Consider the following 24570-nt stretch of genomic DNA (forward strand, 5'->3'; position numbering starts at 1 on the left):
AAAAAAAGATAATATAATACTTTAGTAGTAATAGGTATAATAATACTAGATAGTAACATAACTAATATTATAATACGATAAATATATACTAAAATCTTATTAAAAGCGCTAAATATTTTAAGTGTTTATTAAATATAAATACTTAACTATAATTCTACTCTCGTATACTTATTAATAATTAAAAGCTTAGTAATTATAGATAGGAATAAATATATATCTAATAAGGTATATAATAAAGTTAAATAGTTAATTAAAAAGAACTTCTTAATATAAGATTGAGAAATATAAAATATATAGAATTATTATATAAACTTAAATACTTTAATACTAAAAAACGAATTCTTACTATTAATAGAACTCTATAATAAAGATAATATAATAGGTTAGGATCCTAATAGTAATAAGATAAGAACTTAGCTTTTTACTAAAGAGCTAAGATAAGATAATAAAGATTATTACCTTAAGGTAAATAATAGCGACTTTAATATAGCTATAAGAACTTAAATACTAAATAATTAAGTAGCTAATCTATTGTAACGCACCGCATGTAGGCCAGGGCTGTTAGGCTAATAGCCACGGGAACACGCGCTCTAGCGTAGGCAAGACACGATATACCGCGAAGGCCGCATAGAGGAGCTAAGCCTAATTAGGAAACAGCGATATTAGGGATATAGTAATATTATAATATTACTAGTATTCTAATATTACGTATTACGGATATATATATAAAGTTATTTTATAGTTAGTTAAATACTCTTCTAACTTCCGTAGTTAATCTTAAATCTAAGTTTAACCTAGTTTAGTAGAAGTTCATTTATACTATCCTGTATTCGTATCCTATAACACTTACTACAGCAACTAATCACACTACCTATTCTAGAGCTACCTTTATTACACCTTAGGTGATTTAGAGCTTATGACATTTATTACCTATAAATAGAAACTCTCTTATAATTCTATGTAAATACTAGGTTTAATAAAGAGAATTCTATTAGACTTTAGTACTATAATATAATACTATTAAATAATAAGAGATAATATTAAAAAGATAAAAAATAAAAAATAATATAAAGTAACGAAGAAGATTATTTATTATCTAAATAGCTAAATAAGAAAAAAATACTATAATACTAGTTAATCTAAATCTATATTAAAAATATTCCTTAATTAATCTTAATAATAAATTAAGAGATCTAGCTAAGCTATATTACCTTTAGGTTATTAGATAAAAGATAGTCTTTTAATATAGTTAGATAAAGTATATACGAGTTAAAGTAAAGATAAAAAAGTATTAAAGCTACTACTATTATAATAAAGAATAAGAATATAATTATCTAAATCTAAAACTAAACCTTATACTCCTATATTTACTTATAAAAAAGAAGATAAAAAGCCTATACTCTATAATAAATAACGGCTTATACTACCTTTAAATACTAAAAGATAAGAAGATATAAGAAGATAAATTAACTTAATAGTAACGAGTAAAACAATAGAAAAACTATTATTATAATAAGATAAATAAGAGTTTATATTAAGATTTAGCTTTAACTTTAGATTAGGTTAACGATTTCTTCAATGGTGTGTTGTTCTTGCCTGCCAGAAAGCAGCTCAAGCACAACACTTCCTGGTGCGCCCTCCAACAATGTTCCTCCAACCTGTAGAGAACACCACAACGCCCATAGTCCCACTGATCAAGAACAGAATGAGTTGTACAAGGTTGATATAGGTAGAGTGTGACATTGTATTCCAGTGCTCAACGAAAATATTGTAGGCCGCCTGCGCAACGTCGTGGTATCTCTCGTCCGCTTTGAGCATTTCGAGGTAGTTGCTGATATTCTTCTGGTTCTCCTCTGAGAAGTCGACCTTCACCCAGCCAAAAGCTCCACCATATAGGAAAAGCAGCAGTAAATCCCACGGTGCACTGAGAGCGACCGGTCTGTACGAGAAGAACAGTGGAATGTGACCATCCAGTGCGGCAGTCGTGACAGCGACGGAGGCTAGTGCCAGTAAGTAGTACTAGGAGGAGACGTCAGCAGATGTTCAGCTCGAGACGCTGGAAACATACGAGCACAGCAAGGTCGCCCCAAAACTGTCGTTGCGTAGCATAGATTGCTAGGCCAGCTGCTGCAACAATGCATTGTGCCAAGCGGATGACCGTATTGGTGATGAGCACAGCCCTCTCTTTGCCTGACGCATCGCGAATGCCCATTTTGGTCAAGAGTAACGACGCTTTTTGTGTACAGAAGAGACTCGAGACGTGGTCGTGTAACCTTATTAGTGGCTCGAGTATGGTTTGCTGTGGCGAACGGTAGACAGGAAGGAAAGACTCGGGCACAGACTGTGCTGCAACGAAGAGGATGATGTGAGAATTGATCGTGGTAGTGATTCAGTCAAGCTAGTAGCATCCAAACTTCGACTTCAAGTAGACTGGAAAAGACAAGAGTGCTAACTGAAGAACATGTTACAGTGGGTGATGCAACTTGTTAACTCGACGTGTTTTGCCTGTGCTGCCTGGTAGTCTATCACTTCAAAATGTCAAGTTCTCACGCTAGCACGAGTGAAAGTAACAGGTGCGGAACAGGTCGCGACCATGGAACGATGAGACATGAGCTAAGATGGGGATACTCCTTGGGAATGCAATACTTGTCTAGCAGAGAAATACCCAACTCGGTATATCAGATCATCGCGCGTTGTAGTCCAGGTTTCCTACCATAGTGAAGTACGACTCTGAGGGAGGTTCGCGGCGCAGCGAGGCGCTTGTTGTAGATGAGTACCGCTCGAGGAGACGTGAGACGGGCTCCATGCAAGTCGCTGTAGAAGATGGTAGCTCAATCTATTCTCAGATGCTAGGGCAAGCTGAGCAATGTCTCCTTTCTATTTTGTAGCATTCTCTATTGTATGAGGAGATGCATGGCACATGTTGGCTCTGACGCAGCCTCTAGTAGATCGAGGGTATTATCAGATGTTCTTGAGATGGAAGTAAATTGTGTATTTAACGAAAACCTCTCACTTATCTGTTTTGCAACAATAGTGAGCGTTGCGGGGTGTTGAACAACAGCCCACCACCTCTTTAGCTGAGACAAAATCCCCGTGGGTTTAACAGTGGTAAGCTAAGAAACTGTCGTTGCCGATGTGTACCAGAAGATTCCGAAGGGAAGTTGCCGACGAGATAAGACGAGATGAGTCGAAACGAAAATTGATGATCCATATGACATCTGGTAGAAAAACGAGGGCACAACAACAGGATACGAGACAGCATAAGTCGAAATATGAGAAGATACGAGAATCGATGTACTTGCATTAGCGTACCAGTCCATAAAGTGACTCTTGTAGCGTAACCCGTTAGTACTAATTTCGGATATTGACCGTGACTGATACTACGCCTCTTTTCTTAATATTTTAATAACTTGACTACTTAACTAATATTAATTATACTTTAAATCCGACTTTACTATCGTCTTCGCTATACTTAAAATACCTATTATTATCGTTCTAATTATTCGTTATTATTAAAATTTAAGATAAATAGTATATTAAACTAATTTAATAAAAGAGTTATAAAGTATATACGGATTTTTATAAATAATAATAAAATACTATCTAAGATATACTAACTACTTAATAATAGAGAAATAATTTATAATATATATATTATATACTAATAAATTATATATATAAAAGTAGATTTTAGGTTTTAATATAAAAATTTAATAATAGTAAGTTAAGTTCTTAATACTTAAATCTTAAACTATTTTTATACTTAAAAAAGTACTAGTAGTAATACTATAATTTAAATAGTACTTAAGTAGTAGAGTATCTCTTTTGAAATTTAAGTAATTTAGTAATATTAACTAGTTATAGATCTATACTATTAAAATTACAGCCTTTAAGATTAAGAGATAAGTTATAAAGAATACTACTTATTTATAAGAGATATAATTATTAATAAGAGTATAGAATAATATAGTTATAAAACTATATATATAGGTCTTTATAAAGAGAGCTATATAATATAAAAGTAGTACGTTAGTATTATACTTTATAAGATTTAGATAAAGATAAGTAAGTTATATACTTTTTAATAATATATAAAATACGGTTTTAAAACTATCTTTCTTAATTTAAATTTTCTTTAGTATATTAATAACTATAATAAACTTATTATATAATATAAAATTAGTATTTATAATACTATTAATACTTATTTTTAATATATTATATATTTTTATATTAAAATAAGCTATAAGTAATAGCTTATTATCTATAAGAACTATCTTTATATAATTTAAAAGTATAATTAATACTTATAATATATATAATTAAATTAAGATAAAAAGATTTTAATAATAGCTAATCTTTAGTATATACTATTTAAATACTAAATAAATAACTATTTAAATCTTTAAATTAATATTTATAACCTATTACTAAGAAAGTTCTAAATTATTAAAACTTTAGTATTTAATTAAAGAATTAAAGCGCTTTAGAGATATATAATTACGTAATATATTTAAAGATAATTAAATTTCTTTAATTAAATAAAATTATATAAGTACTATAGTAATTATATTAGTAATAAGATTATATTACTTTTTATCTTTTTCTTTGTTATTTTAGAGAAGATTATATATTAAACATATAATTATAATACTTATAATATTAAAAAATAATATAATAATTTTAATTAACTAAATTATATATATAATAAGCCGAAGAAGTTACATATAAAGAAATTAAATAGTTCTTTAAAAAAGAGGTAATACTTTAGGTTCTTACTAAAGTAAAATATACTAAATTAGTAAAATAATAAGTTATTATAATTTAATAAGTTTTAGCTATATTATAAGGCTATTAGTTAACTATTATTAAGATATTGATAGTAGTTTAAAAATAAGTATTTTATAATAGTATAAGATAGTACTTTATATTATAAGTAAATATAACTTAATTTAAATAAACGAATTTACTAAACTACTTAAAGATAATGATAATAAGTTTAGTATCTCTTAGTAGTATTATATTCTTTATTAAGTTATAAAAATTAAAGTTATAATTAGTTATACTCTTGAAATCGTATAAATACTAAAAAAAGATCATAATACTATTTATTTATTATAATAATATATATAAGGTATTTTTATAATTAATTAAGTTGATAGTAACTAAGAAAGTATAATTAATAAGTTAAAATATAAGTTTAGTAATAATAATTAAGTAAATAATAAAATGTAATATAAAGATATTAAGCGAAATTATAATTACTAATTATTTAATCTTATTTTACTAAATTAAATAATTAAATAAGAATTCTTATTAAAGAAGTATAAAAAATAAAATAGTACTAGAATATAAATAATTAGAATTTCTAAAATTTAAATACCTTTCTTTTCTTTTATTTTTTTTTATCTTTTCTTTATTCGTTTTTCTTTACTTAACTTATAATAGCCTTACTTAGTATTAACTAAGCTCAGTATTATAAAAAGCTAGCTTATTATACTATTTATAATAAATTAGTAATTCTATTTTATTTAATATATAGTCTTTAAGATATATTTTAGTAGTACTTTACTACTAATATAAAATATTCTTTATTAATACTATTTACTTTAGTATTTTAACTAATAATAATAGCTATTACGATATATAAACTAACTATAGTATTATTTTTTAGTAATTTTTATTCTCTTTTTATTTAATTATATTAAGTTATTCTTAATATAGTATAAGCTTAGTATTATAAAAAAGAAAATTCGCTTTAATACTAATAAAATATTATTTAAAAGTCTTATTAAGATAAGTACTTACTTTATTTAATTTAATAAAATACTAATTACTTTATAAATACTAAACGTTATATACTTTAAACTTAACTTTTATAAGTTTATTAACTAAGGTAACTTAACTAAAATATATTAGAAAACTTACTAGTTTTATTTTTATATTAAAGTAAAAAATAAGAAATATATTATATTAAAGTTACTTTTTAAGCTTTTTAAGGCTATATAAGCTAAATATAGTCTTAACTAGTAATAAAATATTATTTTAAGCTTTAGAAACTATTTAGAAAAGATAAAGTTATATAAAAAAGGCCTTATTATTTATAATATCCTTAAAGAAAAGATCTTTAGTTTTAGATTTAATAGCTTAGCTTTAGTAAATTAGTTATATAATAATCTTAAGTAAAAGAGTATTTATAAAATTACTTATTTATACTAGTTTAAGACTATATAAAAACTATTAATTTTATAGTTATAGTAACTTTATTAGCTTTGCTAGTTACTATAAAGCTAAGTTTTATTAAAGTAAGTACTTAAACTTCTTTTATATAATTATAATAATAACTAAAAGCCTTTATTATTATCTTTAAGTATAATATATTCTTTAATAAGTAGCTTTTTACTATTTTTACTCTTTTATTATTATTTAATAAAGCTTAATAATTTATATTACACTTAAATTATAAAGTAAATTTAATATTAATAAATAGATATATTATATATAAAGTATAAAGTAACTATAGTATACAATCTTAAAGTTAAAGAAAAATAATAAAAAGAAGTTATAACTATTAATATAATTAATAGTAAGACTAGAAATAATAAAAAACTTTAAGAGATTCTTAGTTTAAGATATATTCTAATATACTAAAAAACTATAAATATTATATATATATACCTAAGGTTATCATTAAAATAATTTAGCTAGCTTAATATAAAATATAATTTAAATACTTTTACTTTATTCTTTTTTTTAATTGTTTTTATAATATACTTTATTTAATTCTCGTTTTATTAACTTAAAATTTATCTTAAGTTTAGAATATATACTTCTCTTTATTTAACATTTACTAAATAAGAAAGAGTTTAAAGTACTTTTACTTTTTTTATTTAACTTTAAATTAAACTTAATTTAAATCTCGTAGTTATTAAGATTCTAAGATTTATAATTTTAGATTAAGTTTAAATTCTAAAGCTAGTAATTTTAAATTTCTCTAAAAAGAATTCTTATTAAGATAAAAAGAGGTTTCTCTTTTTCTTAATCTTTTTAATTAGAAAAGCTAAAAAAGGGTTTTAAGGTAAATATATAAGAAAATAATACTTAATAAACGGGAAAAAACGGTTCTAAGTAAGTATATAATAAAGATATTCTATATACTTCTAAAAGGCCTTTCTATAATATTCCTTTTCTAATAAGCGTATAAATCTATTTTATAAATAGACTTTACGCTCTTATATTATAATAAGTTTTTTAGGTAATCTTTTCGCGTAACTTTATATATAGTAATCTTAATATACTAATTTTAGTAAAGTAATTACCGTTTTAATTCGATAAGTCGTTATTAATTAGTAAAGATATAAAGTTATAATATCTTAATATTAAAGTATTAAGCTATAAGATAAAAAGAGTTTTAACTAATTATACTATACGTATTATAGCGAAGGCCTCTATCTATACTAACTCTAGAATAATATAATATTTTAGAAATATATAGAATAGGCGTATATAAAGTAAATAAATAAGTAAGTAAGCTAAATAATAAAAGAATAGGTATAGGATTTAAATATAAAAAAGTAAAGTAAAAAATAAAAAAAAATAAAAAGAAGTATTAGTTTAATAATATTTTATTAAATTATTTAAACTATTTAAATTATATTATATACTAAATTATAGAATTATAACCTATATATATTTAAATAAAGATAAAGATATACTTAGTAGCTAAGCCTTAGATTAACTATTAATCTTTAGCTAATACTTTTTACGAATTATATTATTAACCTTAATTTTTATTCGTTTATAATAATAATTAGTATATTAAAATAAGCGACTTAAATTACGTATATATAAGTATAGAAAATAGAGTTATTACGTTATAGTCGCTATCGGTAAGAGGTTATAGCTTAGAGGAGTAAAAAGTTAGTGTCGGTTACGGTCAATGTCCGAATCTGGTATTAACGGGTTGCCGTACTCTTGGCCCATCCCCGCAACATTAAGTTTGGGTAGTAATGTTGCCTCTCCACCCTCCACATTTGAGACCTCATGGCTCAATCTCTCTGGATGGATTCGATCTTGCTGTCGAACGCGCAGGTGGGCTTTGTCCTTGTGTTCGTCTATATTGTGACCTTGGCTGGCTATCGCTTATATTTGAGCCCTCTCGCGAAGTTCCCCGGTCCTCGGCTTGCTGCGTTGACGCTTTGGTACGAGTTCTACTACGATGTGGTCCAACGCGGAAGATATACTTGGAAGATTCGGGAGATGCATAGAACATACGGTATGCACCAAATCAGACTTAGCTCAAATTCAGATTCTGTTTCTGATTTCGACCAGGGCCCATAGTCCGGATCAACCCATATGAGCTGCACATTGATGACCCAGAGTACTACGACGAGATTTATACTGGTCCAACAAAACGACGAGATAAATGGGCCTGGTCCGCGGCGATGTTTGGGAATTCTTCGTCCCATTTTGGGACCGTGCCACATGACCAGCATCGCCTGCGGCGGGCACCTTTGAACCCTTTTTTCTCTAAGAGATCGGTTACAAAACTCGAGCCCATGATTAAGTCGGTCGTAGAAAAGCTCTGTACACGGCTGCGAGGCTTTCAGCAAACCAAAGAACCAATCAATCTGCGTCATGCTTTTGCCGCTCTAACCATGGACGTTATCACGGATTACGCTTTCGCAAAGTCCTACAATTGTCTTGACGAACCAGATTTTGCACCCATCTGGCCCGAGGCCATCGATTCAGTCTCCGAACAGAGTCATATCAATAAGCAATTCCCCTGGTTGCTGCCTGTGATGAGGTTGATGCCACTGTGGTTGGTGGCACGGCTCAACCCGCACATAATGCGCCTGATTAGCTTTCAGATGGTATGTGTAAGTTCCGTCAACAGCCTCACAACGACTAATGGCCACGCAACAGGACTTAGCCAAGCAAGTTTCAAAAGTCATGGAAGAGAAGAATATGGACAGCTGGACTTCGGGTCATCAAACCGTTTTTCAGGAACTTGTGCAGACCAGCGAGCTACCACCAGAGGAGAAGAAGCTGCCTCACTTGGTGGACGAAGGACAATCCATCGTGGCAGCCGGTCAGGTTACGACGACTCACTACCTTAATACCACAGCCTACCACGTCCTTGCCAACCCAGAGATACTCTCAAAACTCAAAGCAGAACTCGAAGTAGCCATGCCCAACGAGAGCTTGCCTCCCTTGCAGAAGCTTGAACAGCTCCCATATCTCTCAGCAGTAGTGTACGAGGGCTACCGAATATCCTACGGCGTCACCCACCGCCTCCAGCGAGTGTCTCCTGACGCACCGCTCATCTACCACGACAACGTCATTCCCGCTGGAACACCTGTGGGCATGACATCAATCTTCATGCACGAAAATCCCAAGTTTTTCCCTGAACCGAGGACTTTCAGACCAGAGCGCTGGCTAGACCTTAGTGAGCGGAATCGACTGGGGAAGTATTTGGTGAACTTTAGCAAGGGAACCAGAGGTTGTCTGGGCCAGCACCTGGCGCAGGCAGAGATCTATCTCACTTTAGCAGCAATGTTTCGGCGGTTCAATATGGCTTTGTACCAGACGACGAGAGAAGATATTGATGTAGCGCACGACTTTTTCAACCCACAGCCGAAGAAGGGATCGATGGGATTGCGGGTCATCGTGCAATGATCCTTCAAATAATGGGGAGCGAATCTTCAAATTTGTGTTCCGCAGGCGTACAACAATTTGTAATCAACCCAATTCACCCCGATTCCAAAAGAACATAACGGAGGAACGACAAGAGTCCGTTCACACTGCCTTGACGATCTGGTATCATCCTCTTGAATGCGGATATTCTCTCTAGCAACGCCCAACAGACTTTCAATCCTATGTTGCCTACTATGTTGCTAACGTCTACCGTGCGCTATGGCTTTTGTACTCCCGCGCCAGGCCTCTGCTGCACGTACTCATGATGGACTACTCATTGCACCGGCTTCTGCCCATATACGACCGACACCCTCGTATAGGCGTGAACTTTCCGATCCTTGAAGCCCTGCCTCACCCTAGCGAGAAATACCTGCACTTCTTCAAAGGACCACCCTAGAACCCTTGTAAACAGCGCCATTGTCCAACCTTCGATTCCTTGATAAGCTTCTAGGAGATGCCAGCGGCCAATCTCCTTCAACCTTTTGTCCTTTGCCCACGGCCCGAGCGGCATTTTGTATCGCTTTTCGGCCACGTTGACGAGACCGGCTCGAATGATGTGGTCCTTCTGGAGGTCGAGAATACGGAAAGTCTTCCCCATCTTCTCGCCAGCCTCGATATAGTTTGCAGACGCGTCGTGGAAAATGTGGCCTGGGGGAATTGAGTCGTCGTCTGTCTTCCAGTCGACACTGTACTCGACCTGCTCGTACCAACCCCCTGGCTTTAGATGCGCGTAAACCTGGTCGTAGAAGGCGGGCCAGTCAGCGATGGAGCCGTAAAGGGCGCGGACGTGGATGAAGTCAAACCGGTTTTCTCTAAAACCCCATTCCTGCGTGCAGTCATGGACCTCGAATTGGCAGTTGGGGGGGACCCACAACGGTTGAATCGGAGACAGATCAGTGCCAATCACATTGGCGGAGGGAAACTGGTCGGCAAAGTCGATGGCCCAAACACCAGTACCAGTGCCAACGTCAAGCACTTCTTGTGAACTAGAGCCTATGGGCGCTTGGAAAAGTTTACCGTCGAAAAGTAACAGGAAAATGTGGTTTGCGATATCGAGTTGGTCGTTTTGAGTCTCGTCGTTTGGTGCCCAATATTCCCCTTCCCTGTAGGCATGATAACGTCTTCCATTTTCGAACCTGTAGTTGGTAATAGAAGACGTTAGAGACGCTGTTTCGCTTTGACTACGTGAACGTCAGCACCAGTCTCCTCAGGCGTGTGTTTCAGCCACGAGCCAGGGATACGTACATGTCCCCTCCGTAGGCCGAGTCCGCATCCTCGTCTCGGGAGAGATCTATTAGAGCCTAGCTCGTATCAGTATCTCAGATTTCTGGTTTCTCTTGTTACTCACTGCTGGAGCGATGGCGTATTCTCTATCTTCAGCCATGATTCAATAGCTGTGAAGCTCTAAGACACTGACCTTTGTACAGGATCCAGTGGGCTATATAACTAGTTAGCGCTCCGGTCCACACGAGGAAGGGGAACCAGCGTCGGTCCGGGGAGCACTTCCTGCATCCCCGGCGGGTATCTGCGCGATGACCTGCGGGGCGGGCACCTGTTGGTTTCAGAAACGACATGACAACCAATCAAAGCACCACACCGGTAGTTGCATGCTCGCGCACACAGCAATCGTGTTACTTGGTCGCACCCTGGTTCTTTGGTGAGTACGGAGTACAAACTTTATTTCTCGCCAGAGCTGTCATACAAATTAGAGTTTGTACTCACCAAAGAACCAGGGTGCGACCAAGTATTCCCTGGGGTCGTAAAGTCTTTACTCTCCGAACACTGAACTATTCCGCAAGTGGCTAGCGTCTAACCGATCTCAGGTTAGACACTCCTGTATTATGCCGAAGCGCCCCGGAACTCTGATGTCCCTCCTACATATAGAGATCCGGTCCACTTGCACTCGATCGTCTGTGCTAGCTGACAGCGCCCTTCGAGGGTCGCGTCAGACTAGCCATTGATCATGGACGAAAGGCAAGAGTTCCAGTTGGAATCCTCGAGCATTTCCCACCCAGATAAGCTTTAGCGCGCAACAGCCGCTGACCGGCGAGCCGGTTTATGAAATAGATGGCAAACTCGGCTTACTTGCCACGCCAAGGACTTTGCCATCTATTTCATAAACCGGCTCGCCGGTCCACGATCGATGGGTTGTCGACACGAAAGCGTCTATCCATTAATGAAACGTCGTCCGGGGCTTCTTCAATGATTATGAAAGTTAGCAAGGTAGTATCGTAGGAGCTTCAATTACCACAAGTATTGGAGCTACGTGAGGAGAACGCCGGAACATTGATAACCTTCAGAGCGGGATTCTCCAAATCGCCAACGACGTCGGATAGAGGTGAGATCCGGAAACGACTATCGCATAATCAATATGGTCAAACAACTTACTACTAACTTGCGTGCATTCCGTACCATAACACCAGAACGGCAGACCTGAGAACAGCCACCTCACAAGCATGGCCTCCCGCAACCCCATCCAAATCGACCCAAAGGTCTTCGACCCAGCCTCAATCAGCGAGGACACCCACGCCTTCAACAACCGGCTAATGGACATCATGCGCGGCGCCCCAAAATGGTATGAAGTCGGCGCCGCCAAGTATCGCGAGATGCGAGCTAAAGGAGAAACACCCCTCCCAGCAGCTACGCTCCTCGACTCAGCCGAGCAAACCAGTATCCCGTCACGCGACAGCGGCAGAGAGATCCCTTGCCGGATCCTCAAGCCCACCAACGACAAGCCCGTGAGCGGCGTGTACATGCACATCCACGGTGGCGGCTGGGTGCTTCAATCCGAGCAAAGTCAGGATGTGGTATTGCAGGACATCGCGAACACAAACGGCGTACTCATGTTCAGTGTGGGTTACCGACTTGCACCAGAGGATCCGTTCCCGGCTGGTCCGAACGACTGCTATGATGCAGCCGAGTGGCTTGTCGACAACGCGCAGAGCAAATTCGGTGCGCCGCTGAAGTACGTCGGTGGGGAGAGCGCAGGTGGCCATCTGAGTATGCTCGTCATGCTGCATTTGCTGCAGCACAAGGAGACCAAGTACAGCGAGTTCGGATTCAAGGGCCTTATTTCTCATTTCGGGGCGTTTGACTTCACGTTCCTTCCGAGTATGTACAATTTCAATCCGTCGGAGGTGTTGGTACTTGATAGGGATCTGATGGAACATTATGCTGAGGTTTTCTTGCCCGGCATGAGTCTTCAGGAGAAGAAACATCCGAGTGTTAGTCCACTGTATGCGAACCTTGAGGCATTGCGTGGTAGGCTTCCTCCGGCTTTGTTTACGTGTGGGACGTCGGACGTGCTTCTGGATGATACTGTGCTTATGAGCGCGAAGTATCAGATGGCTGGCGCTGAGACGGAGGTATTGATTTGTCCTGGCGCACCGCATGGGTATTGCATGTATCCGAAGGATACGAAAGGGGCACAGGCTGATAAGGGCATGGAGGCAGTTGCAGCATTCATTTCTTCACACCAGTAGGCAAGGATCGAGATGGAGGGACTTTTCGAGGACGTTGTATGCATTCTGCTTGCCTTATCTGTGAGGACCAGCGTCTAGCTAATTTGGGTTGTGAACTGTCTACTGCGGAGTTGCAGTTCTGACGGAAGATGAGGACTGAGGTGCTCCAAGGCTTGCGACGTGTAGAGGCGCGCATTGTGTATCAACCCTCATATCTTGCCAATATATCCTTCATTCTTCGCTCCCATACACATAGCTGGAGATCAACGTTGCTGTTTCGTAACAGCTGGCGAGCGATCTTGTGACCTGGAAAATTCTACTCAATCATGTCGATATCGTCGTCAGCTGCAGCAGTTGGCTTCTGCGCTGTGTGATTTGGCTCAGCGTTGTTCCCTCCCCAGTAGTCATCCATCTCGGCGTCTAGCTCCTCGGCCGTCTTCCTCGGTCGCGCTCCGGCTCGTGCCCCATCTCTAGGCGGCCTCTCTCGTCGCTCCCCTCCTCCTCTTCTAGCACCACGCCCACTCTGCCCAGGAATATAGCGATCAATGTTTTCAGGCGGCGGCTTGGTAGTATCACTCCTTCGATCTCCTCTGGGCGCACCCCTCGGTGCTCTTCTTGAGCTATTCCTCGAGTAGTCTCGATCAATGTCTTCCATAGGGCTCTCACTTCTTCTCCGACCACGTCCACTTGGCGTTTCTATACGATCAAACAGACTTCTGGGGTTCTCAACTCGGTCAAAGGGATTGTACTGTCGTGAGGGTTTCGGAGGTAGAGGTAATATGGTCAATCGAATAGGCTGTCCTTTCGCGTTGGCTCCGTCGAACTCCTTGACCGCGGTTCGTGCATCGGCGATATGATCGTAAGTCACAAAAGCTGTTCCATCAGATCTTCCGGCTCTATCGTACTGCAACTTCACTTCTTTGACTGGCGCAATTCGTGTAAACAAATCGTAGAGGTCTTCTTCTGTCAAATCATAGTGCAGATTGTCGACCCTGATCTTAGCTGGGGGCGGCACTCGATCTCGATCCCGTCCTCCTTCTCGGTCTGGCGATCTTCGGTGACCATAATCATCACGTCGTCCTCGAGGTCTAGATGAATAGCCATCTCTAGCTGCGATTCGTGTTAGGTCTGTGGTTTGGATAGGAGGTCATAGTCATACAATGGGGTTCTGGCTCGTCGTCATATCGATCGTGTACCCAGTCGTTGTCGAGATCTTGTCGCTCATCTCTTCTGTTCTGCAGTAGCGAGGAAAGTTAGTTGTCGGTTATGGAGGAAGGCTGGCGCAGCTCGATCGAGTGTCTCCAGTCGCAAAGCCATCGATGAGAGTTCTGACTGCGGAGGAGCACTGAGGAGGATGCGAGGCATGGCCGCTTGGTATGCAAGGGAGGAGGAAATATTATCGGACCTGATATTGTTAGCAGGTTTTCGCGGAGCATAGTACGGGCAGTCGTGCCTTTGTGATACCATCTCGTGGATATGTTGGTGGCCGACTGCGTCTTGGAGGTGGTCCTCGTCGACTCTGGAACAATTAGTGCTCGGCGATGGACGCGTATCTGTTGACATACCTCTCGGTCAGGTAGAGGCCGATCCATGTTGGGTAATTGGTGCTCCAGATGGTGCGTCCTTCTGGCGACGGGTAGACCGTAAGTTTGTACAATACTCAGAGGACTGAGCTATCTGCTTTTGACGTCCTGAAGGTTGTGTTTGTGTGATGGTAAGTTACGTATTTGCTAACGTGCAAGTCTCACAAATTAATGGAATCCGGCTACCATGACGCTCATCACGTGCACACTCAGTACTCCATACCAGCTTCTACCTCTACGGTGGATCGTACAGCATAATCCGCCTTGTGTATGGACTGCAACGGGAGAACGCACGAACGAGGGCCGGTCAGACACGATTTACAAGACTGAAATGCTTCAAGACACGATGTGCTGGGGATTCGGGTAACACGTTCTTGTTTCTGATCGTGCGGCGTATCAGCCCCAATGTCAATTCAGTAATCGCTCTTTACGCGGTACTAGGACGCCCCCGAAGACGGGAAGAAGGACTAACAGGTTGTTCTTGACTCAAGTGTTAATGCCGCTCAGTAATTACCGCCGAGAAGGTACTGGGCTGCTCCTGAGATGAGAGAAGAAGGAGCTGAGCAGGAAGGAATGCGGACCCAATTCTTGAATAATTACTGCTTCGATAAATACCCCCTATGAGTGACCAGTGTGTCCCTGCGTAGTGGTAGTAACGTAGTGGCCAACAAGCACTTAACAGGAGAACACGAAGAGGATTGTAGATAGAAACGATGGCTGTCAATGCTATATTTACGCTCCAAGCTGCTCCTGTTCCTTCATCCAATCCACGTACTCCCTCACAGCCTGCTCGAAGCTGGTATCCGGCTTGAAACCCAAGCTTAGCGCGAGCTTGTTATCGAACTTATATGCCCACGTGTACAATATCTTTCCAAGTTCTGCATCATCTTCCTCCTTGATGTACTGCAGCTTGTCCTCACCTCCAACCTTCGCCAACGCATCCATCATGTCCTGTACAGTCGCGAGCAGACCAGGCATGTTGACAGACCGCTTGTGGCTGGGCAGAGCATCACTCGGTAGCGTTAAGGCGTGAAGCAGGTTGTTTATCAGTGTCCTGGGTGAGCAGACCCATGAAGGAAAAGATCTGTCTTTGACTGGCACGACGCACTCCTTTTCTGCCATTGGCTCTCGAATAATGCCACTGATGAAACTGCTTGCTGCTTGTGTCGGCTTGCCAGGGCGTACGCTGATGGTAGGGAACCTTGTTGACAATCCATCTATGAACCCTCGCCTCGTGTAGTCGTTGATCAATACTTCGCAGATCAGCTTCTCGGCACCATAAGATCCTTCAGGGGTTGGGAAAACATCCTCGGTGATGACGTCTGGGAACGGCCTGCCGTAAACAGCCTGGCTGGAGGCATAAATGACTCGAATGCCAGGTGTGGTGTGTCTGAGCTTCTCTAGCATCAACTTGGTACCATCGACGTTGACTTTCATTCCTAGGTCAAAGTTTGCTTCGGACCCTGAAGACATGATACCGTGAAAGATATAGACCGCATCGAGGTCTTTCGTGACAAGGTTGTCAATCTCCTGGAAGATATCTCCCTTGATGACTTTGGCATTGTCAGGGTGCTTGGAGCCCTTCGGTATCGGGCAGTCAATCACATCTGTGAGGACCAACTGGTTGGACGAGTCTTCGAGTAGCTTTCGGGCAAGAAATTGGCCAAGGAAGCCGCCGGCGCCGGTGATGAGGATCTTCATGGTGGTGATGACTGTGATACTACTGCTGAATTTGTGACAGTGAGAGTGGCAGTGCTTTTCACGGTCTTGATGGAACGGAATTCAACGGCCGTCCCGCGTTTTTATGCGTGAGAGGCTGCCATGACCCTATATTTTCATGCGGGATTCCCGCCGTAGAACTCCGCAAGCAAGCTCGACTCGAGGAGAACCATGCGGACATGGCTTCTCCAAACTTTCCCAAGCACTCGGTGCTCGTCGTTTCGAAGCAACAAGGAGTAGTACCGGCGCTCCCCTGAGAGTCGAGACAGTTGCGGAAGGATCATGGCAATTTGATGTCGGATGGATTATTGTTGTGAAGAAGCCCGCAATGAGCCCGACACCTCAACCGGAAGCCAAGACAAGCTCGATAAATGCTACAGGTGAGCACTGGAGTAACCCCCGGTGCTCAAGTATTGTCAAGACGTCTCCCAAAAATGTTTTCATTGAACGTAGGAAGTCGAGGATGTAGGGACATGGTACTAGCAACGATAAGCTGTTGCGATAACCTTTATGTGTGTACGGTGGAGCACACCCAACGAGCATCGTCGAACACTGGAATGACAATTAAGGACATTGAGTAATAGAGGAACAGCTCCGGAACAAAAGGGTGCGCCTCGTCATAGGTAGGAGAAAAGTGTTACACAGACGAAGCATGAGCTTCGATCACAGGTGACGACCAAGTCGGCCTCACCGCTCAGTCTTGGCACCAGGAGTACACCCTGAAGCCGACGAGGTTCAAATCTGGATATCATTGCATGGCCGCTGGGCCAGGTATCGCCTCGCTGTCTCTATAACGTCTTGGCAGTATCTCAGCACTCTATTTCCCATCTTCAACAGTTGCCTTCTTCGAGTCCGACTCCTTCACGGAAGCCTCCGCTCCGATGTTCGTCTTGTCAGATTCCGCATCTTTCAAAGTAATCGGCTTCGCATCCTTCTCGTCGTCACTATCTCCCAAGCTGAATGGATCGTTCTCCCCCACTGGTGATGGTTCGACTGCGCTCAATGGCTGCCATTTGCTGCTCTTGCCGCTTGCCGTGCCTGTCGTCTGAACCGTGGTACTCTGTGGTTTTGGCGATGCAGAGTACATATCTCTGATCTCCTCTGGTGGCCCTTCTTGAAATGAGACCTTCCTGCCGCTACCCTTGGATGATGCTCTTCGATCTGATTTGAAGAGATTAGGGTTTGCAGTGGGACGACTCGATGTTCGTGGTGGGTGCTCACCATCCTTCAGATCAAGTTTGCTAAAATCATCCCCAATCACCTGCGGGTCGGCATCGTAACGATTATAGTCTGCTGACCTTCTGCCGTACTCCCCGCTTCTTCGCTGTTGCTGCTGTTGCGCCGGCCGAGCATTTTGAGCAGTGTAGTCCACGTCTTGATCTCCAGGGTCATCAAAGCTCTTCTTGAAATTTGTAATCCAGCCAGTGACGGTCTTCTGTGTCTCGAGGAAACCCTTCTTGATGTTTTCTCGGATCTCGGGGAGATCGTCTGTGATAATCTCGTTAGCCGATTCCCTGACTTCTTCAGCAAAATCGTTCGCACCGTCTACGAAGCTGCGCCAGTGGACGTCATCGGGGTTAGGATTGTTCCCTGGTCTCCCTGCTCTTGATCCCTGAAGATTCGTGTTGTATCGATCGGGCCTCTGTTGAGGGGTGGTAGTGTTGTAGTGTTCTGCAAGCTGGCGAGCGTACATCTCGTCTGCTTCTAGCTGAGACTGGTTGGGCTGACGAGATGTTGGACGGGGTGGCCTCGCTGGCGGCTGCTCTCGTTGTGCAGCATCCGGATCTGACATTCCTAGCAGAGCGTTGAAGGCAGGCTCTAGCTGACCACCGCTTGCTGTCAACACGGCTTTGATGACACTCTGGTCTATGTCTGGGAAGGCCTCGCGAAGAGTGTGCTCTGCTTGGTCGCGAGAGTTCACCGGTCTCGGCGGTTTAGCAGGAGGGTTGTCATCTTTTGGAGGCGGATTTGGTTTGGTTGTATCCTCTGTGGCCGACATCTTAGTAGGTGTAGCTGCTGCGATATTGTCGTCGTCGTCAAAGTCAAGAGGTTGCGCTGTGGTAGGAGATTCAGGTTGCCCTTCAGTAGATCGCACGGGGGATACTGGAGAATCCTAAGCAATGGCTGAGTGTGATATTCCTGACAGTGGGCAACAAGCACGTACGTTTCTCTTCAGAGTGCTTTTCTCGGCCATAGTAGATCTGCGCTTGAAGGTGGCGGTCAATAACACTTCTAGGCTAACAAGTGTTTATTGCAGCAGCCTTCACTTGTGCCACATATCTACCCGTCCTCGCCGTCCTACAGGTCATTCGGACCATGTGAAACTTAGCTTGGCTGGATGACGTAGGCCTGAATTAACCCGGAGGCTGCCCAAAAGCGAAAGTCTTAGGGAACCAAGTGTTTCAGCCTCCTGCAAGGCTCAGGGGCGCGATTACTCCTAACAAATTTATGTGTACTTGACCTTCAGTCGCCATACGCAGTCTCAGATCTGTCTGTGCTATACCGAGTGGTGGTATGCGTGGTTGAGGGGGCGTAGAAAGCCAGACATGGCCGACTTTGACCTGTCTTTCCTGGCAAAGCCGGTAGCACTGCTCCCCATCACCAAGCATAAGCGGAGCCTCCAGTATGCTGTCGAGACATATCCTGTTGTTGTCATCGTCGGTGAAACAGGAAGCGGTAAGACGACTCAGCTCCCTCAATATCTCGACGAAGCTGGTTGGACCTCCGACGGCAAGATGATAGCCGTTACTCAGGTAGGTGAGTTGTGTTTATATTCTGGACTTGACCATATTTGACATCTTGATAGCCTCGAAGAGTTGCCGCTACCAATATTGCCAACCGAGTGGCGGCTGAGATGAGATGTCAGATCGGAGAGGACGTTGGTTACTCGATACGATTTGAGGAGGCAGTCTCAGCAAAGACTAGAATCAAATTTCTTACTGATGGCATGCTGCTTAGAGAAGCGTTGCTGGACCCGCTCTTGTCGAAATACTCAGTCATAATGATAGACGAGGCTCACGAGAGATCATTGAGCTCCGACATACTGCTAGGGTTGCTGAAGAAAATACAGAAGCAGCGGCCGGAACTCAAAATCATCGTCAGCAGTGCAACCATCGAGGCGGATAAGATCGCGCAATTCTTCGAAGACGACAACCTGGAGAATGATAATCCAAGTTGCAAAATCGTGGCGTTACCAGGGCGCTCCTACCCGGTCGATGTCCATTACCTCGAAAAGGCTGCTGAAGACTATGTCACCACAGCCGTAGAGACCGCCATCACCATCCACAAAGAAGAGGCTCAGGGCGACATTCTAATCTTCCTTACAGGCCGCGATGAAATACAAAAAGCATTGGAACTATTGACCGATTACTCGAGAACTATCTTGCCCAGCCAACAAGCTCTGCAGCCAATGCCACTATACGCTGGACTCGATCAAAGTTCCCAAATGTATATCTTCTCGCCAGCAGCCGAAAACACACGCAAGGTCATACTCAGTACAAACGTTGCCGAAGCCTCCGTAACCATCGAAGGCATTGTCTACGTCGTTGACTGCGGCTTCGTGAAACTTCGATCCTACAACCCTCTCACCAACATCGAAACCCTGACACGGGTACCCGTCTCGCAAGCCTCAGCAACACAACGCGCAGGCAGAGCAGGTAGGACAAAAGCCGGTAAGTGCTATCGTCTGTACACCAGCCCGGTCTTCCAGTCCCTACCACGGACAACGTCCCCAGAAATCCAACGCACAAATCTGGCACCAACTATCCTTCAAGTGAAAGCACTAGGCATCGACAATGTTGCACAATTTCCCTACCTTACACCACCACCCGCAAAACTCATGGCACGAGGCCTCGAAACGCTTTACTCGCTCGGGGCTCTCGATGAGTATGCAAAACTTACTAAACCGCTTGGCACACGTATGGCAGAGCTGGCTGTCCCCCCGATGCTAGCGAAGGCACTTCTTGCGTCGACCACACCCCACTTCAATTGTGTGAACGAGGTGCTCACCATTGCAGCGATGTGCAGTCTACAATCAGCGGGTAACACAGGCGGCATCTGGTTCGACTACGAAGGACAACGCAAGGCGATGGAACTGTCACGGAGGAAGTTCGCAGCTGAAGAGGGTGACCATCTAACGTATCTGAACGTGTTTCAGGCTTTCGTGGGACAAGGTAAACGCGACCAGCGATGGTGTCAACAGCACTATCTAAACCACAAAGCGTTGAGCCGGGCTGTGAGTATCCGTGCGCAGCTGAGACGGTATCTGGAACGGTTCGGCTACAGGATTCCTGATCTGGATACGGGGTCAGCTCAGCAAAAGCAGCACGAAACAGCGAGCACAGATGTCACGACACGGATCCTGAGATGTTTGACAAGCGGCTATTTCATGAATGTCGCAAGGATGAATCCGATGGATGGGACGTTTCGACCTCTCTCTGCGAGCAAACAGAATAGTATCACGATGCATGCTCACCCGACGAGTTTGATGTTCAATCGCAAGGCTGAGTATGTATTGTTCCATGAGTTGTTGGAGACAGGGGAAAAGGTGTACATCAAGGATATTAGCAAGATTGAGAAGAGCTGGATTACGGAGCTTGGTGGGAGTTATTATCAGGTGAAGGAGAGGAGAGGATAATTGTTGGGGGGATTGGGAGAAGGCCAGTGGGGCTTGCAGAGGGGATGGGCTTGGACTTTCTTGGTGAACCAATCAAGTGATACACTGACACAATGGGAAGCCTTCATCGGTTGGACCTCCTGAACTGACCTGGTTTCTGGTTCTGGTTTCCAATACTGGTCAATGCGCTGGCTCTGGACCTTCTTGGACCTTCAGACTTCCTACACGGGCGTCCAATGTGGTATCTACTGTCCTCAGACCATGATCCAGGGGTACCAATAGGAGGTTTCGACAACAGTGATTGGCTGCTTCACGTGTTCTTGTGTGATCATTCTGCAGCCCAATACGAGTTGCTTCCTTCAGCCTACCTCGGTCACCTGTTCATTATATCACCCACGTTCACGTCCAGGATCCAAGGATGACTAACGTCCACGTCTGCTTATCACCTTTCTCCTCCTGGTACTGACTGTGTTCCGTCAAGATGTCTGCCTTCCAGCCACCTCATGCATTGTCTCTAACCTCCTCAGTGTTACACAACAGCGCCAGCTACGGAGCACGAGCCGACGCACACACCTTCACCTCTGCGACCTTTCTAACAACACAACATCCACTTCCGAGCATCCCCCTCAAATTCCGAACGATGTTCTCAAACAAGTCACATGCGAACAAGAATGCAGCTAAGCGAGAATCACAACTCCCCACTGCTAATCGAGCCACATGACAGACGATAAGCGAGATCCCACGACAACGGACAGGTTCCTCCCTAATTCCACGAGCGATCGAGCGGAACATGCGGCACTGCATGGACTTCAATTTAGGGCACGATAGTCGATCTTTGAGAAGCGAGACCGCTCTGCGGCCTGGAGTACGCCATGTAAGCGCCTACTGGATTCTGATGATGAGGAGACAAAGGCTCAAGCGGCTTCAAAGCGCCTCATAGAATGGACGCCAAAGTTGCATAGTTCAACATATGCCTTCATTTATGATATGTGCAGGGTATCGTATGTGTATATACTTGTTTGCTCGCTAACCTCAATGTCGACGTGACTAACCAGTCTGCTTCGACCTTAAGCTGCCGAATTACCTAGCCAACCCATTTCTTACCGACCATGATGGCGAGCTCAACTCCATCATTCTGAACGATCTCCGAAGCCAATTTGTATCGCGTACCGGGTATCTTTGTACTCCAAAAAGCGCAGCCATCAATTGTTCCGCCCAAAGCCATATTCAACGCTATCATGGTGTTGTATTATTCAGCTCGGGTGCAACGCAAATTCATATCGCCATCGATCATACCATCATTATTCATGCTTCGTTGCTATACCAGATCTCACCACATCACCAGCGCCAATATCGATCAGGAGTCAAAGATCGGACCCATCGCCAAAATTCCCCGTCGCGACAACTCATACACCAAATGGTTTGTCGTCTTCGGATTCGAGATGATACACACCGCCTCAGCCTTGAACTCCTTATACAGCTTGATCACATGCGGGAGCATATCTTTTCGGTTGCCCTGCTGAGTGGTATCGAGGATGACTGGGTTTTCGTCCATGTGGTGGACGAGGTCGATGATGCCTTGGCCGTAGGTCTTTACTGGGGATCGGGTTTGCCAGAGGACACGCATCTTTGGTCGGTTGTCGTCACCGAGGTACGAGAGGCAGGGACCGATGCCAGAGCCGGTGGTTACGAGGATCATGCGGGAGTAGAGTTTCATCACGTAACCGAAACCATATGCGGGGACTGAGCGCTTCCAGATGTACTTGGGTGAGTTGGCGATGATGTCGCCTGTGAAGTCGCCGGCTTTTGAGACGACCAACGAGAAGTTCGTTTCTGGATGGTCGAACTTGTCGGGGAACGAGGCGAAGGAGTGCCAATCTTTGAGCGGGTGACGCGCGATTGAGATGCCTTGACCGAACTTGGTTCGCGTGAAGTCGAAATGGAGGCGGGTGGCGTGGGTCGACAGGACTTGAGGTTGGACTTTCACTCTTCGCAACATCGCCCACGGCTGGATGACTGCGGCGGTGAGAATGATGATGATCCAGAAGGCAGGTTGGTTGACGAGGAAGATCCCCATGGATGGCTGCTGATAGGAGGAGAACGTCAAGAGTAGAGCCCAAAACAGCAAGATTACAGCCCAGCCACTGAAGCGATGGACGGCCTCGAAGTAGTCGTGGTATCTGAACCTGATCGCCGGGTATGCTGCGACGATGATGGCACAGAGCAAGACCATAATGAGGTATGCGAGCACCACGACTGCGACGTTTACAGAGTCCTGTGGTATATCGCCATGGGTATAATCATATGTCACCTTGCCAACGAAGGCAATATACCAGATAGCAGATGCGACACCACAGCCAGAGTGAACGCCACCGAAGTGGAATACCTTGGCGGCAAGGGTACGAAGACGGATTGGCGTCGACCTCGGAATTTTGCCTGCAGTAACGAATAGAGTGTTGATGACGAATGGTGATCTTGCAAGACCGCAGATGCACAAGTTGATGGCGGCGGCATTGACGAGGTCAAGAAGCTGAGCGTTTCTGACCATTATGATGATGAATGCAATGACATTGCCGATGAAGACAAGACTGAATAAGCGTCGATATGTGTTGAGCGCCGTGTATCTCAGAAAACTGTACCATCCTGGCCTTGGCTGTGGTTGCTCCTCTTGTTTCTCAAGGTCGGTATCGAAAGAGGAGGAGGAGGAGTTTGTGTGCTCGGTGGTCTGGACGATCGTTTCTGACTTCACGGTACCCTGCGCAGGGCTGGTGGGCTCTAGCTTGAGATGCGCATCTTGTGGCACGGCGACGGCAGGTGCATCGGATAACGCGGTTGTTGAGATATCTGCTTCCTGGAGTCTGTCGTGGGTAAGAATGGCCGTAGTCGACGGCGTAATGAAGTTCTTCTCGTCGGAGTCCATGGTGACAGTTGGAGGTCGATTCAAGAGTTGTGAAATGCGGTTGAAGTAAACGCGGCTATTGAGGACCCTGTCGCCTGGGCTGTTTCTTAGAAGGAAGGGCATGAGGCTCAAGTGAGTTCCTAGGTATGTAGGTGGTGCTCATGCAGGGTAGGCTAATTATGGCTCTTAGGAAGGAAGCAACCGTACGTGCAGAAGTGGTTTGTTGACTACCCCGCTAGTACCCGGTCTTGCCACTGATCGAGTAACAGCAGAACAGATGCGATGGCAGTTACTTCTTTGGCCGATGAGTTTGGATCTACAGCATTTTCACTGCGCTAGGCCACCTCAGTGAAGGAACTGGTGAAAGACTGATTTGCAGGTCAGCCAAAATATTTCAGAACCGCACGAAGCACAAGATACGATCACGCACGAGGTATTTTCCAACAAATGGTTGAGTACGACAAAGGCAATAAGCATTGGTCATGCACCTTGCACCACAATGCTAACAATGCATCGTCCGTCATGTCAAGCGGCGTCTCTGATCGCTCAGCACTCGTTACGAAGACAAAGAGCTGAAGTGGACCATGGACGGTATCG

The 24570-nt window shown here is 42.8% G+C and overlaps 9 protein-coding genes across 9 annotated transcripts; 3 read left to right on the forward strand and 6 right to left on the reverse strand.

Annotated features, from left to right (window-relative positions):
* Positions 1 to 1611: 1611 nt before the first annotated feature.
* Positions 1612 to 2212, reverse strand: PMZ80_005688 (uncharacterized protein; the record flags this gene model as incomplete). The annotated part of the gene is made up of 2 exons (XM_064874105.1): positions 1612 to 2019; positions 2069 to 2212. The coding sequence occupies 2 exons, from the start codon at positions 2210 to 2212 to the stop codon at positions 1612 to 1614; spliced, it is 552 nt and encodes a 183-aa protein (XP_064729827.1).
* Positions 2213 to 8657: 6445 nt separating this feature from the next.
* PMZ80_005689 (uncharacterized protein) lies at positions 8658 to 9678 on the forward strand (the record flags this gene model as incomplete). Its single annotated transcript, XM_064874106.1, has 2 exons — positions 8658 to 8873; positions 8926 to 9678. The coding sequence occupies 2 exons, from the start codon at positions 8658 to 8660 to the stop codon at positions 9676 to 9678; spliced, it is 969 nt and encodes a 322-aa protein (XP_064729828.1).
* A 292-nt stretch (positions 9679 to 9970) lies between these two features.
* PMZ80_005690 (uncharacterized protein) lies at positions 9971 to 11080 on the reverse strand (the record flags this gene model as incomplete). Its single annotated transcript, XM_064874107.1, has 3 exons — positions 9971 to 10877; positions 10942 to 10997; positions 11045 to 11080. The coding sequence occupies 3 exons, from the start codon at positions 11078 to 11080 to the stop codon at positions 9971 to 9973; spliced, it is 999 nt and encodes a 332-aa protein (XP_064729829.1).
* Positions 11081 to 12152: 1072 nt separating this feature from the next.
* Positions 12153 to 13178, forward strand: PMZ80_005691 (uncharacterized protein; the record flags this gene model as incomplete). The annotated part of the gene is made up of 1 exon (XM_064874108.1): positions 12153 to 13178. The coding sequence occupies one exon, from the start codon at positions 12153 to 12155 to the stop codon at positions 13176 to 13178; it is 1026 nt and encodes a 341-aa protein (XP_064729830.1).
* A 295-nt stretch (positions 13179 to 13473) lies between these two features.
* On the reverse strand, positions 13474 to 14749 carry PMZ80_005692 (uncharacterized protein; the record flags this gene model as incomplete). Its single annotated transcript, XM_064874109.1, has 3 exons — positions 13474 to 14267; positions 14317 to 14392; positions 14723 to 14749. 3 exons carry the CDS (start codon positions 14747 to 14749, stop codon positions 13474 to 13476), a joined length of 897 nt encoding a protein of 298 aa, XP_064729831.1.
* A 723-nt stretch (positions 14750 to 15472) lies between these two features.
* On the reverse strand, positions 15473 to 16441 carry PMZ80_005693 (uncharacterized protein; the record flags this gene model as incomplete). Its single annotated transcript, XM_064874110.1, has 1 exon — positions 15473 to 16441. One exon carries the CDS (start codon positions 16439 to 16441, stop codon positions 15473 to 15475), a length of 969 nt encoding a protein of 322 aa, XP_064729832.1.
* Positions 16442 to 17276: 835 nt separating this feature from the next.
* Positions 17277 to 18653, reverse strand: CUE5 (ubiquitin-binding protein cue5; the record flags this gene model as incomplete). Its single annotated transcript, XM_064874111.1, has 2 exons — positions 17277 to 18572; positions 18624 to 18653. The coding sequence occupies 2 exons, from the start codon at positions 18651 to 18653 to the stop codon at positions 17277 to 17279; spliced, it is 1326 nt and encodes a 441-aa protein (XP_064729833.1).
* A 352-nt stretch (positions 18654 to 19005) lies between these two features.
* Positions 19006 to 21095, forward strand: PMZ80_005695 (uncharacterized protein; the record flags this gene model as incomplete). The annotated part of the gene is made up of 2 exons (XM_064874112.1): positions 19006 to 19212; positions 19266 to 21095. The coding sequence occupies 2 exons, from the start codon at positions 19006 to 19008 to the stop codon at positions 21093 to 21095; spliced, it is 2037 nt and encodes a 678-aa protein (XP_064729834.1).
* Positions 21096 to 22431: 1336 nt separating this feature from the next.
* On the reverse strand, positions 22432 to 24073 carry PMZ80_005696 (uncharacterized protein; the record flags this gene model as incomplete). Its single annotated transcript, XM_064874113.1, has 1 exon — positions 22432 to 24073. A coding segment is annotated over one exon (1642 nt), but the record flags the coding sequence as incomplete, so codon positions are not given.
* Between the last annotated feature and the right edge of the window lie 497 nt (positions 24074 to 24570).

Source organism: Knufia obscura, assembly GCF_036327395.1.
Source record: "Knufia obscura strain CCFEE 5817 isolate CBS 148926 chromosome Unknown scaffold_6, whole genome shotgun sequence".
NCBI classification, from domain to species: domain Eukaryota; kingdom Fungi; phylum Ascomycota; class Eurotiomycetes; order Chaetothyriales; family Trichomeriaceae; genus Knufia; species Knufia obscura.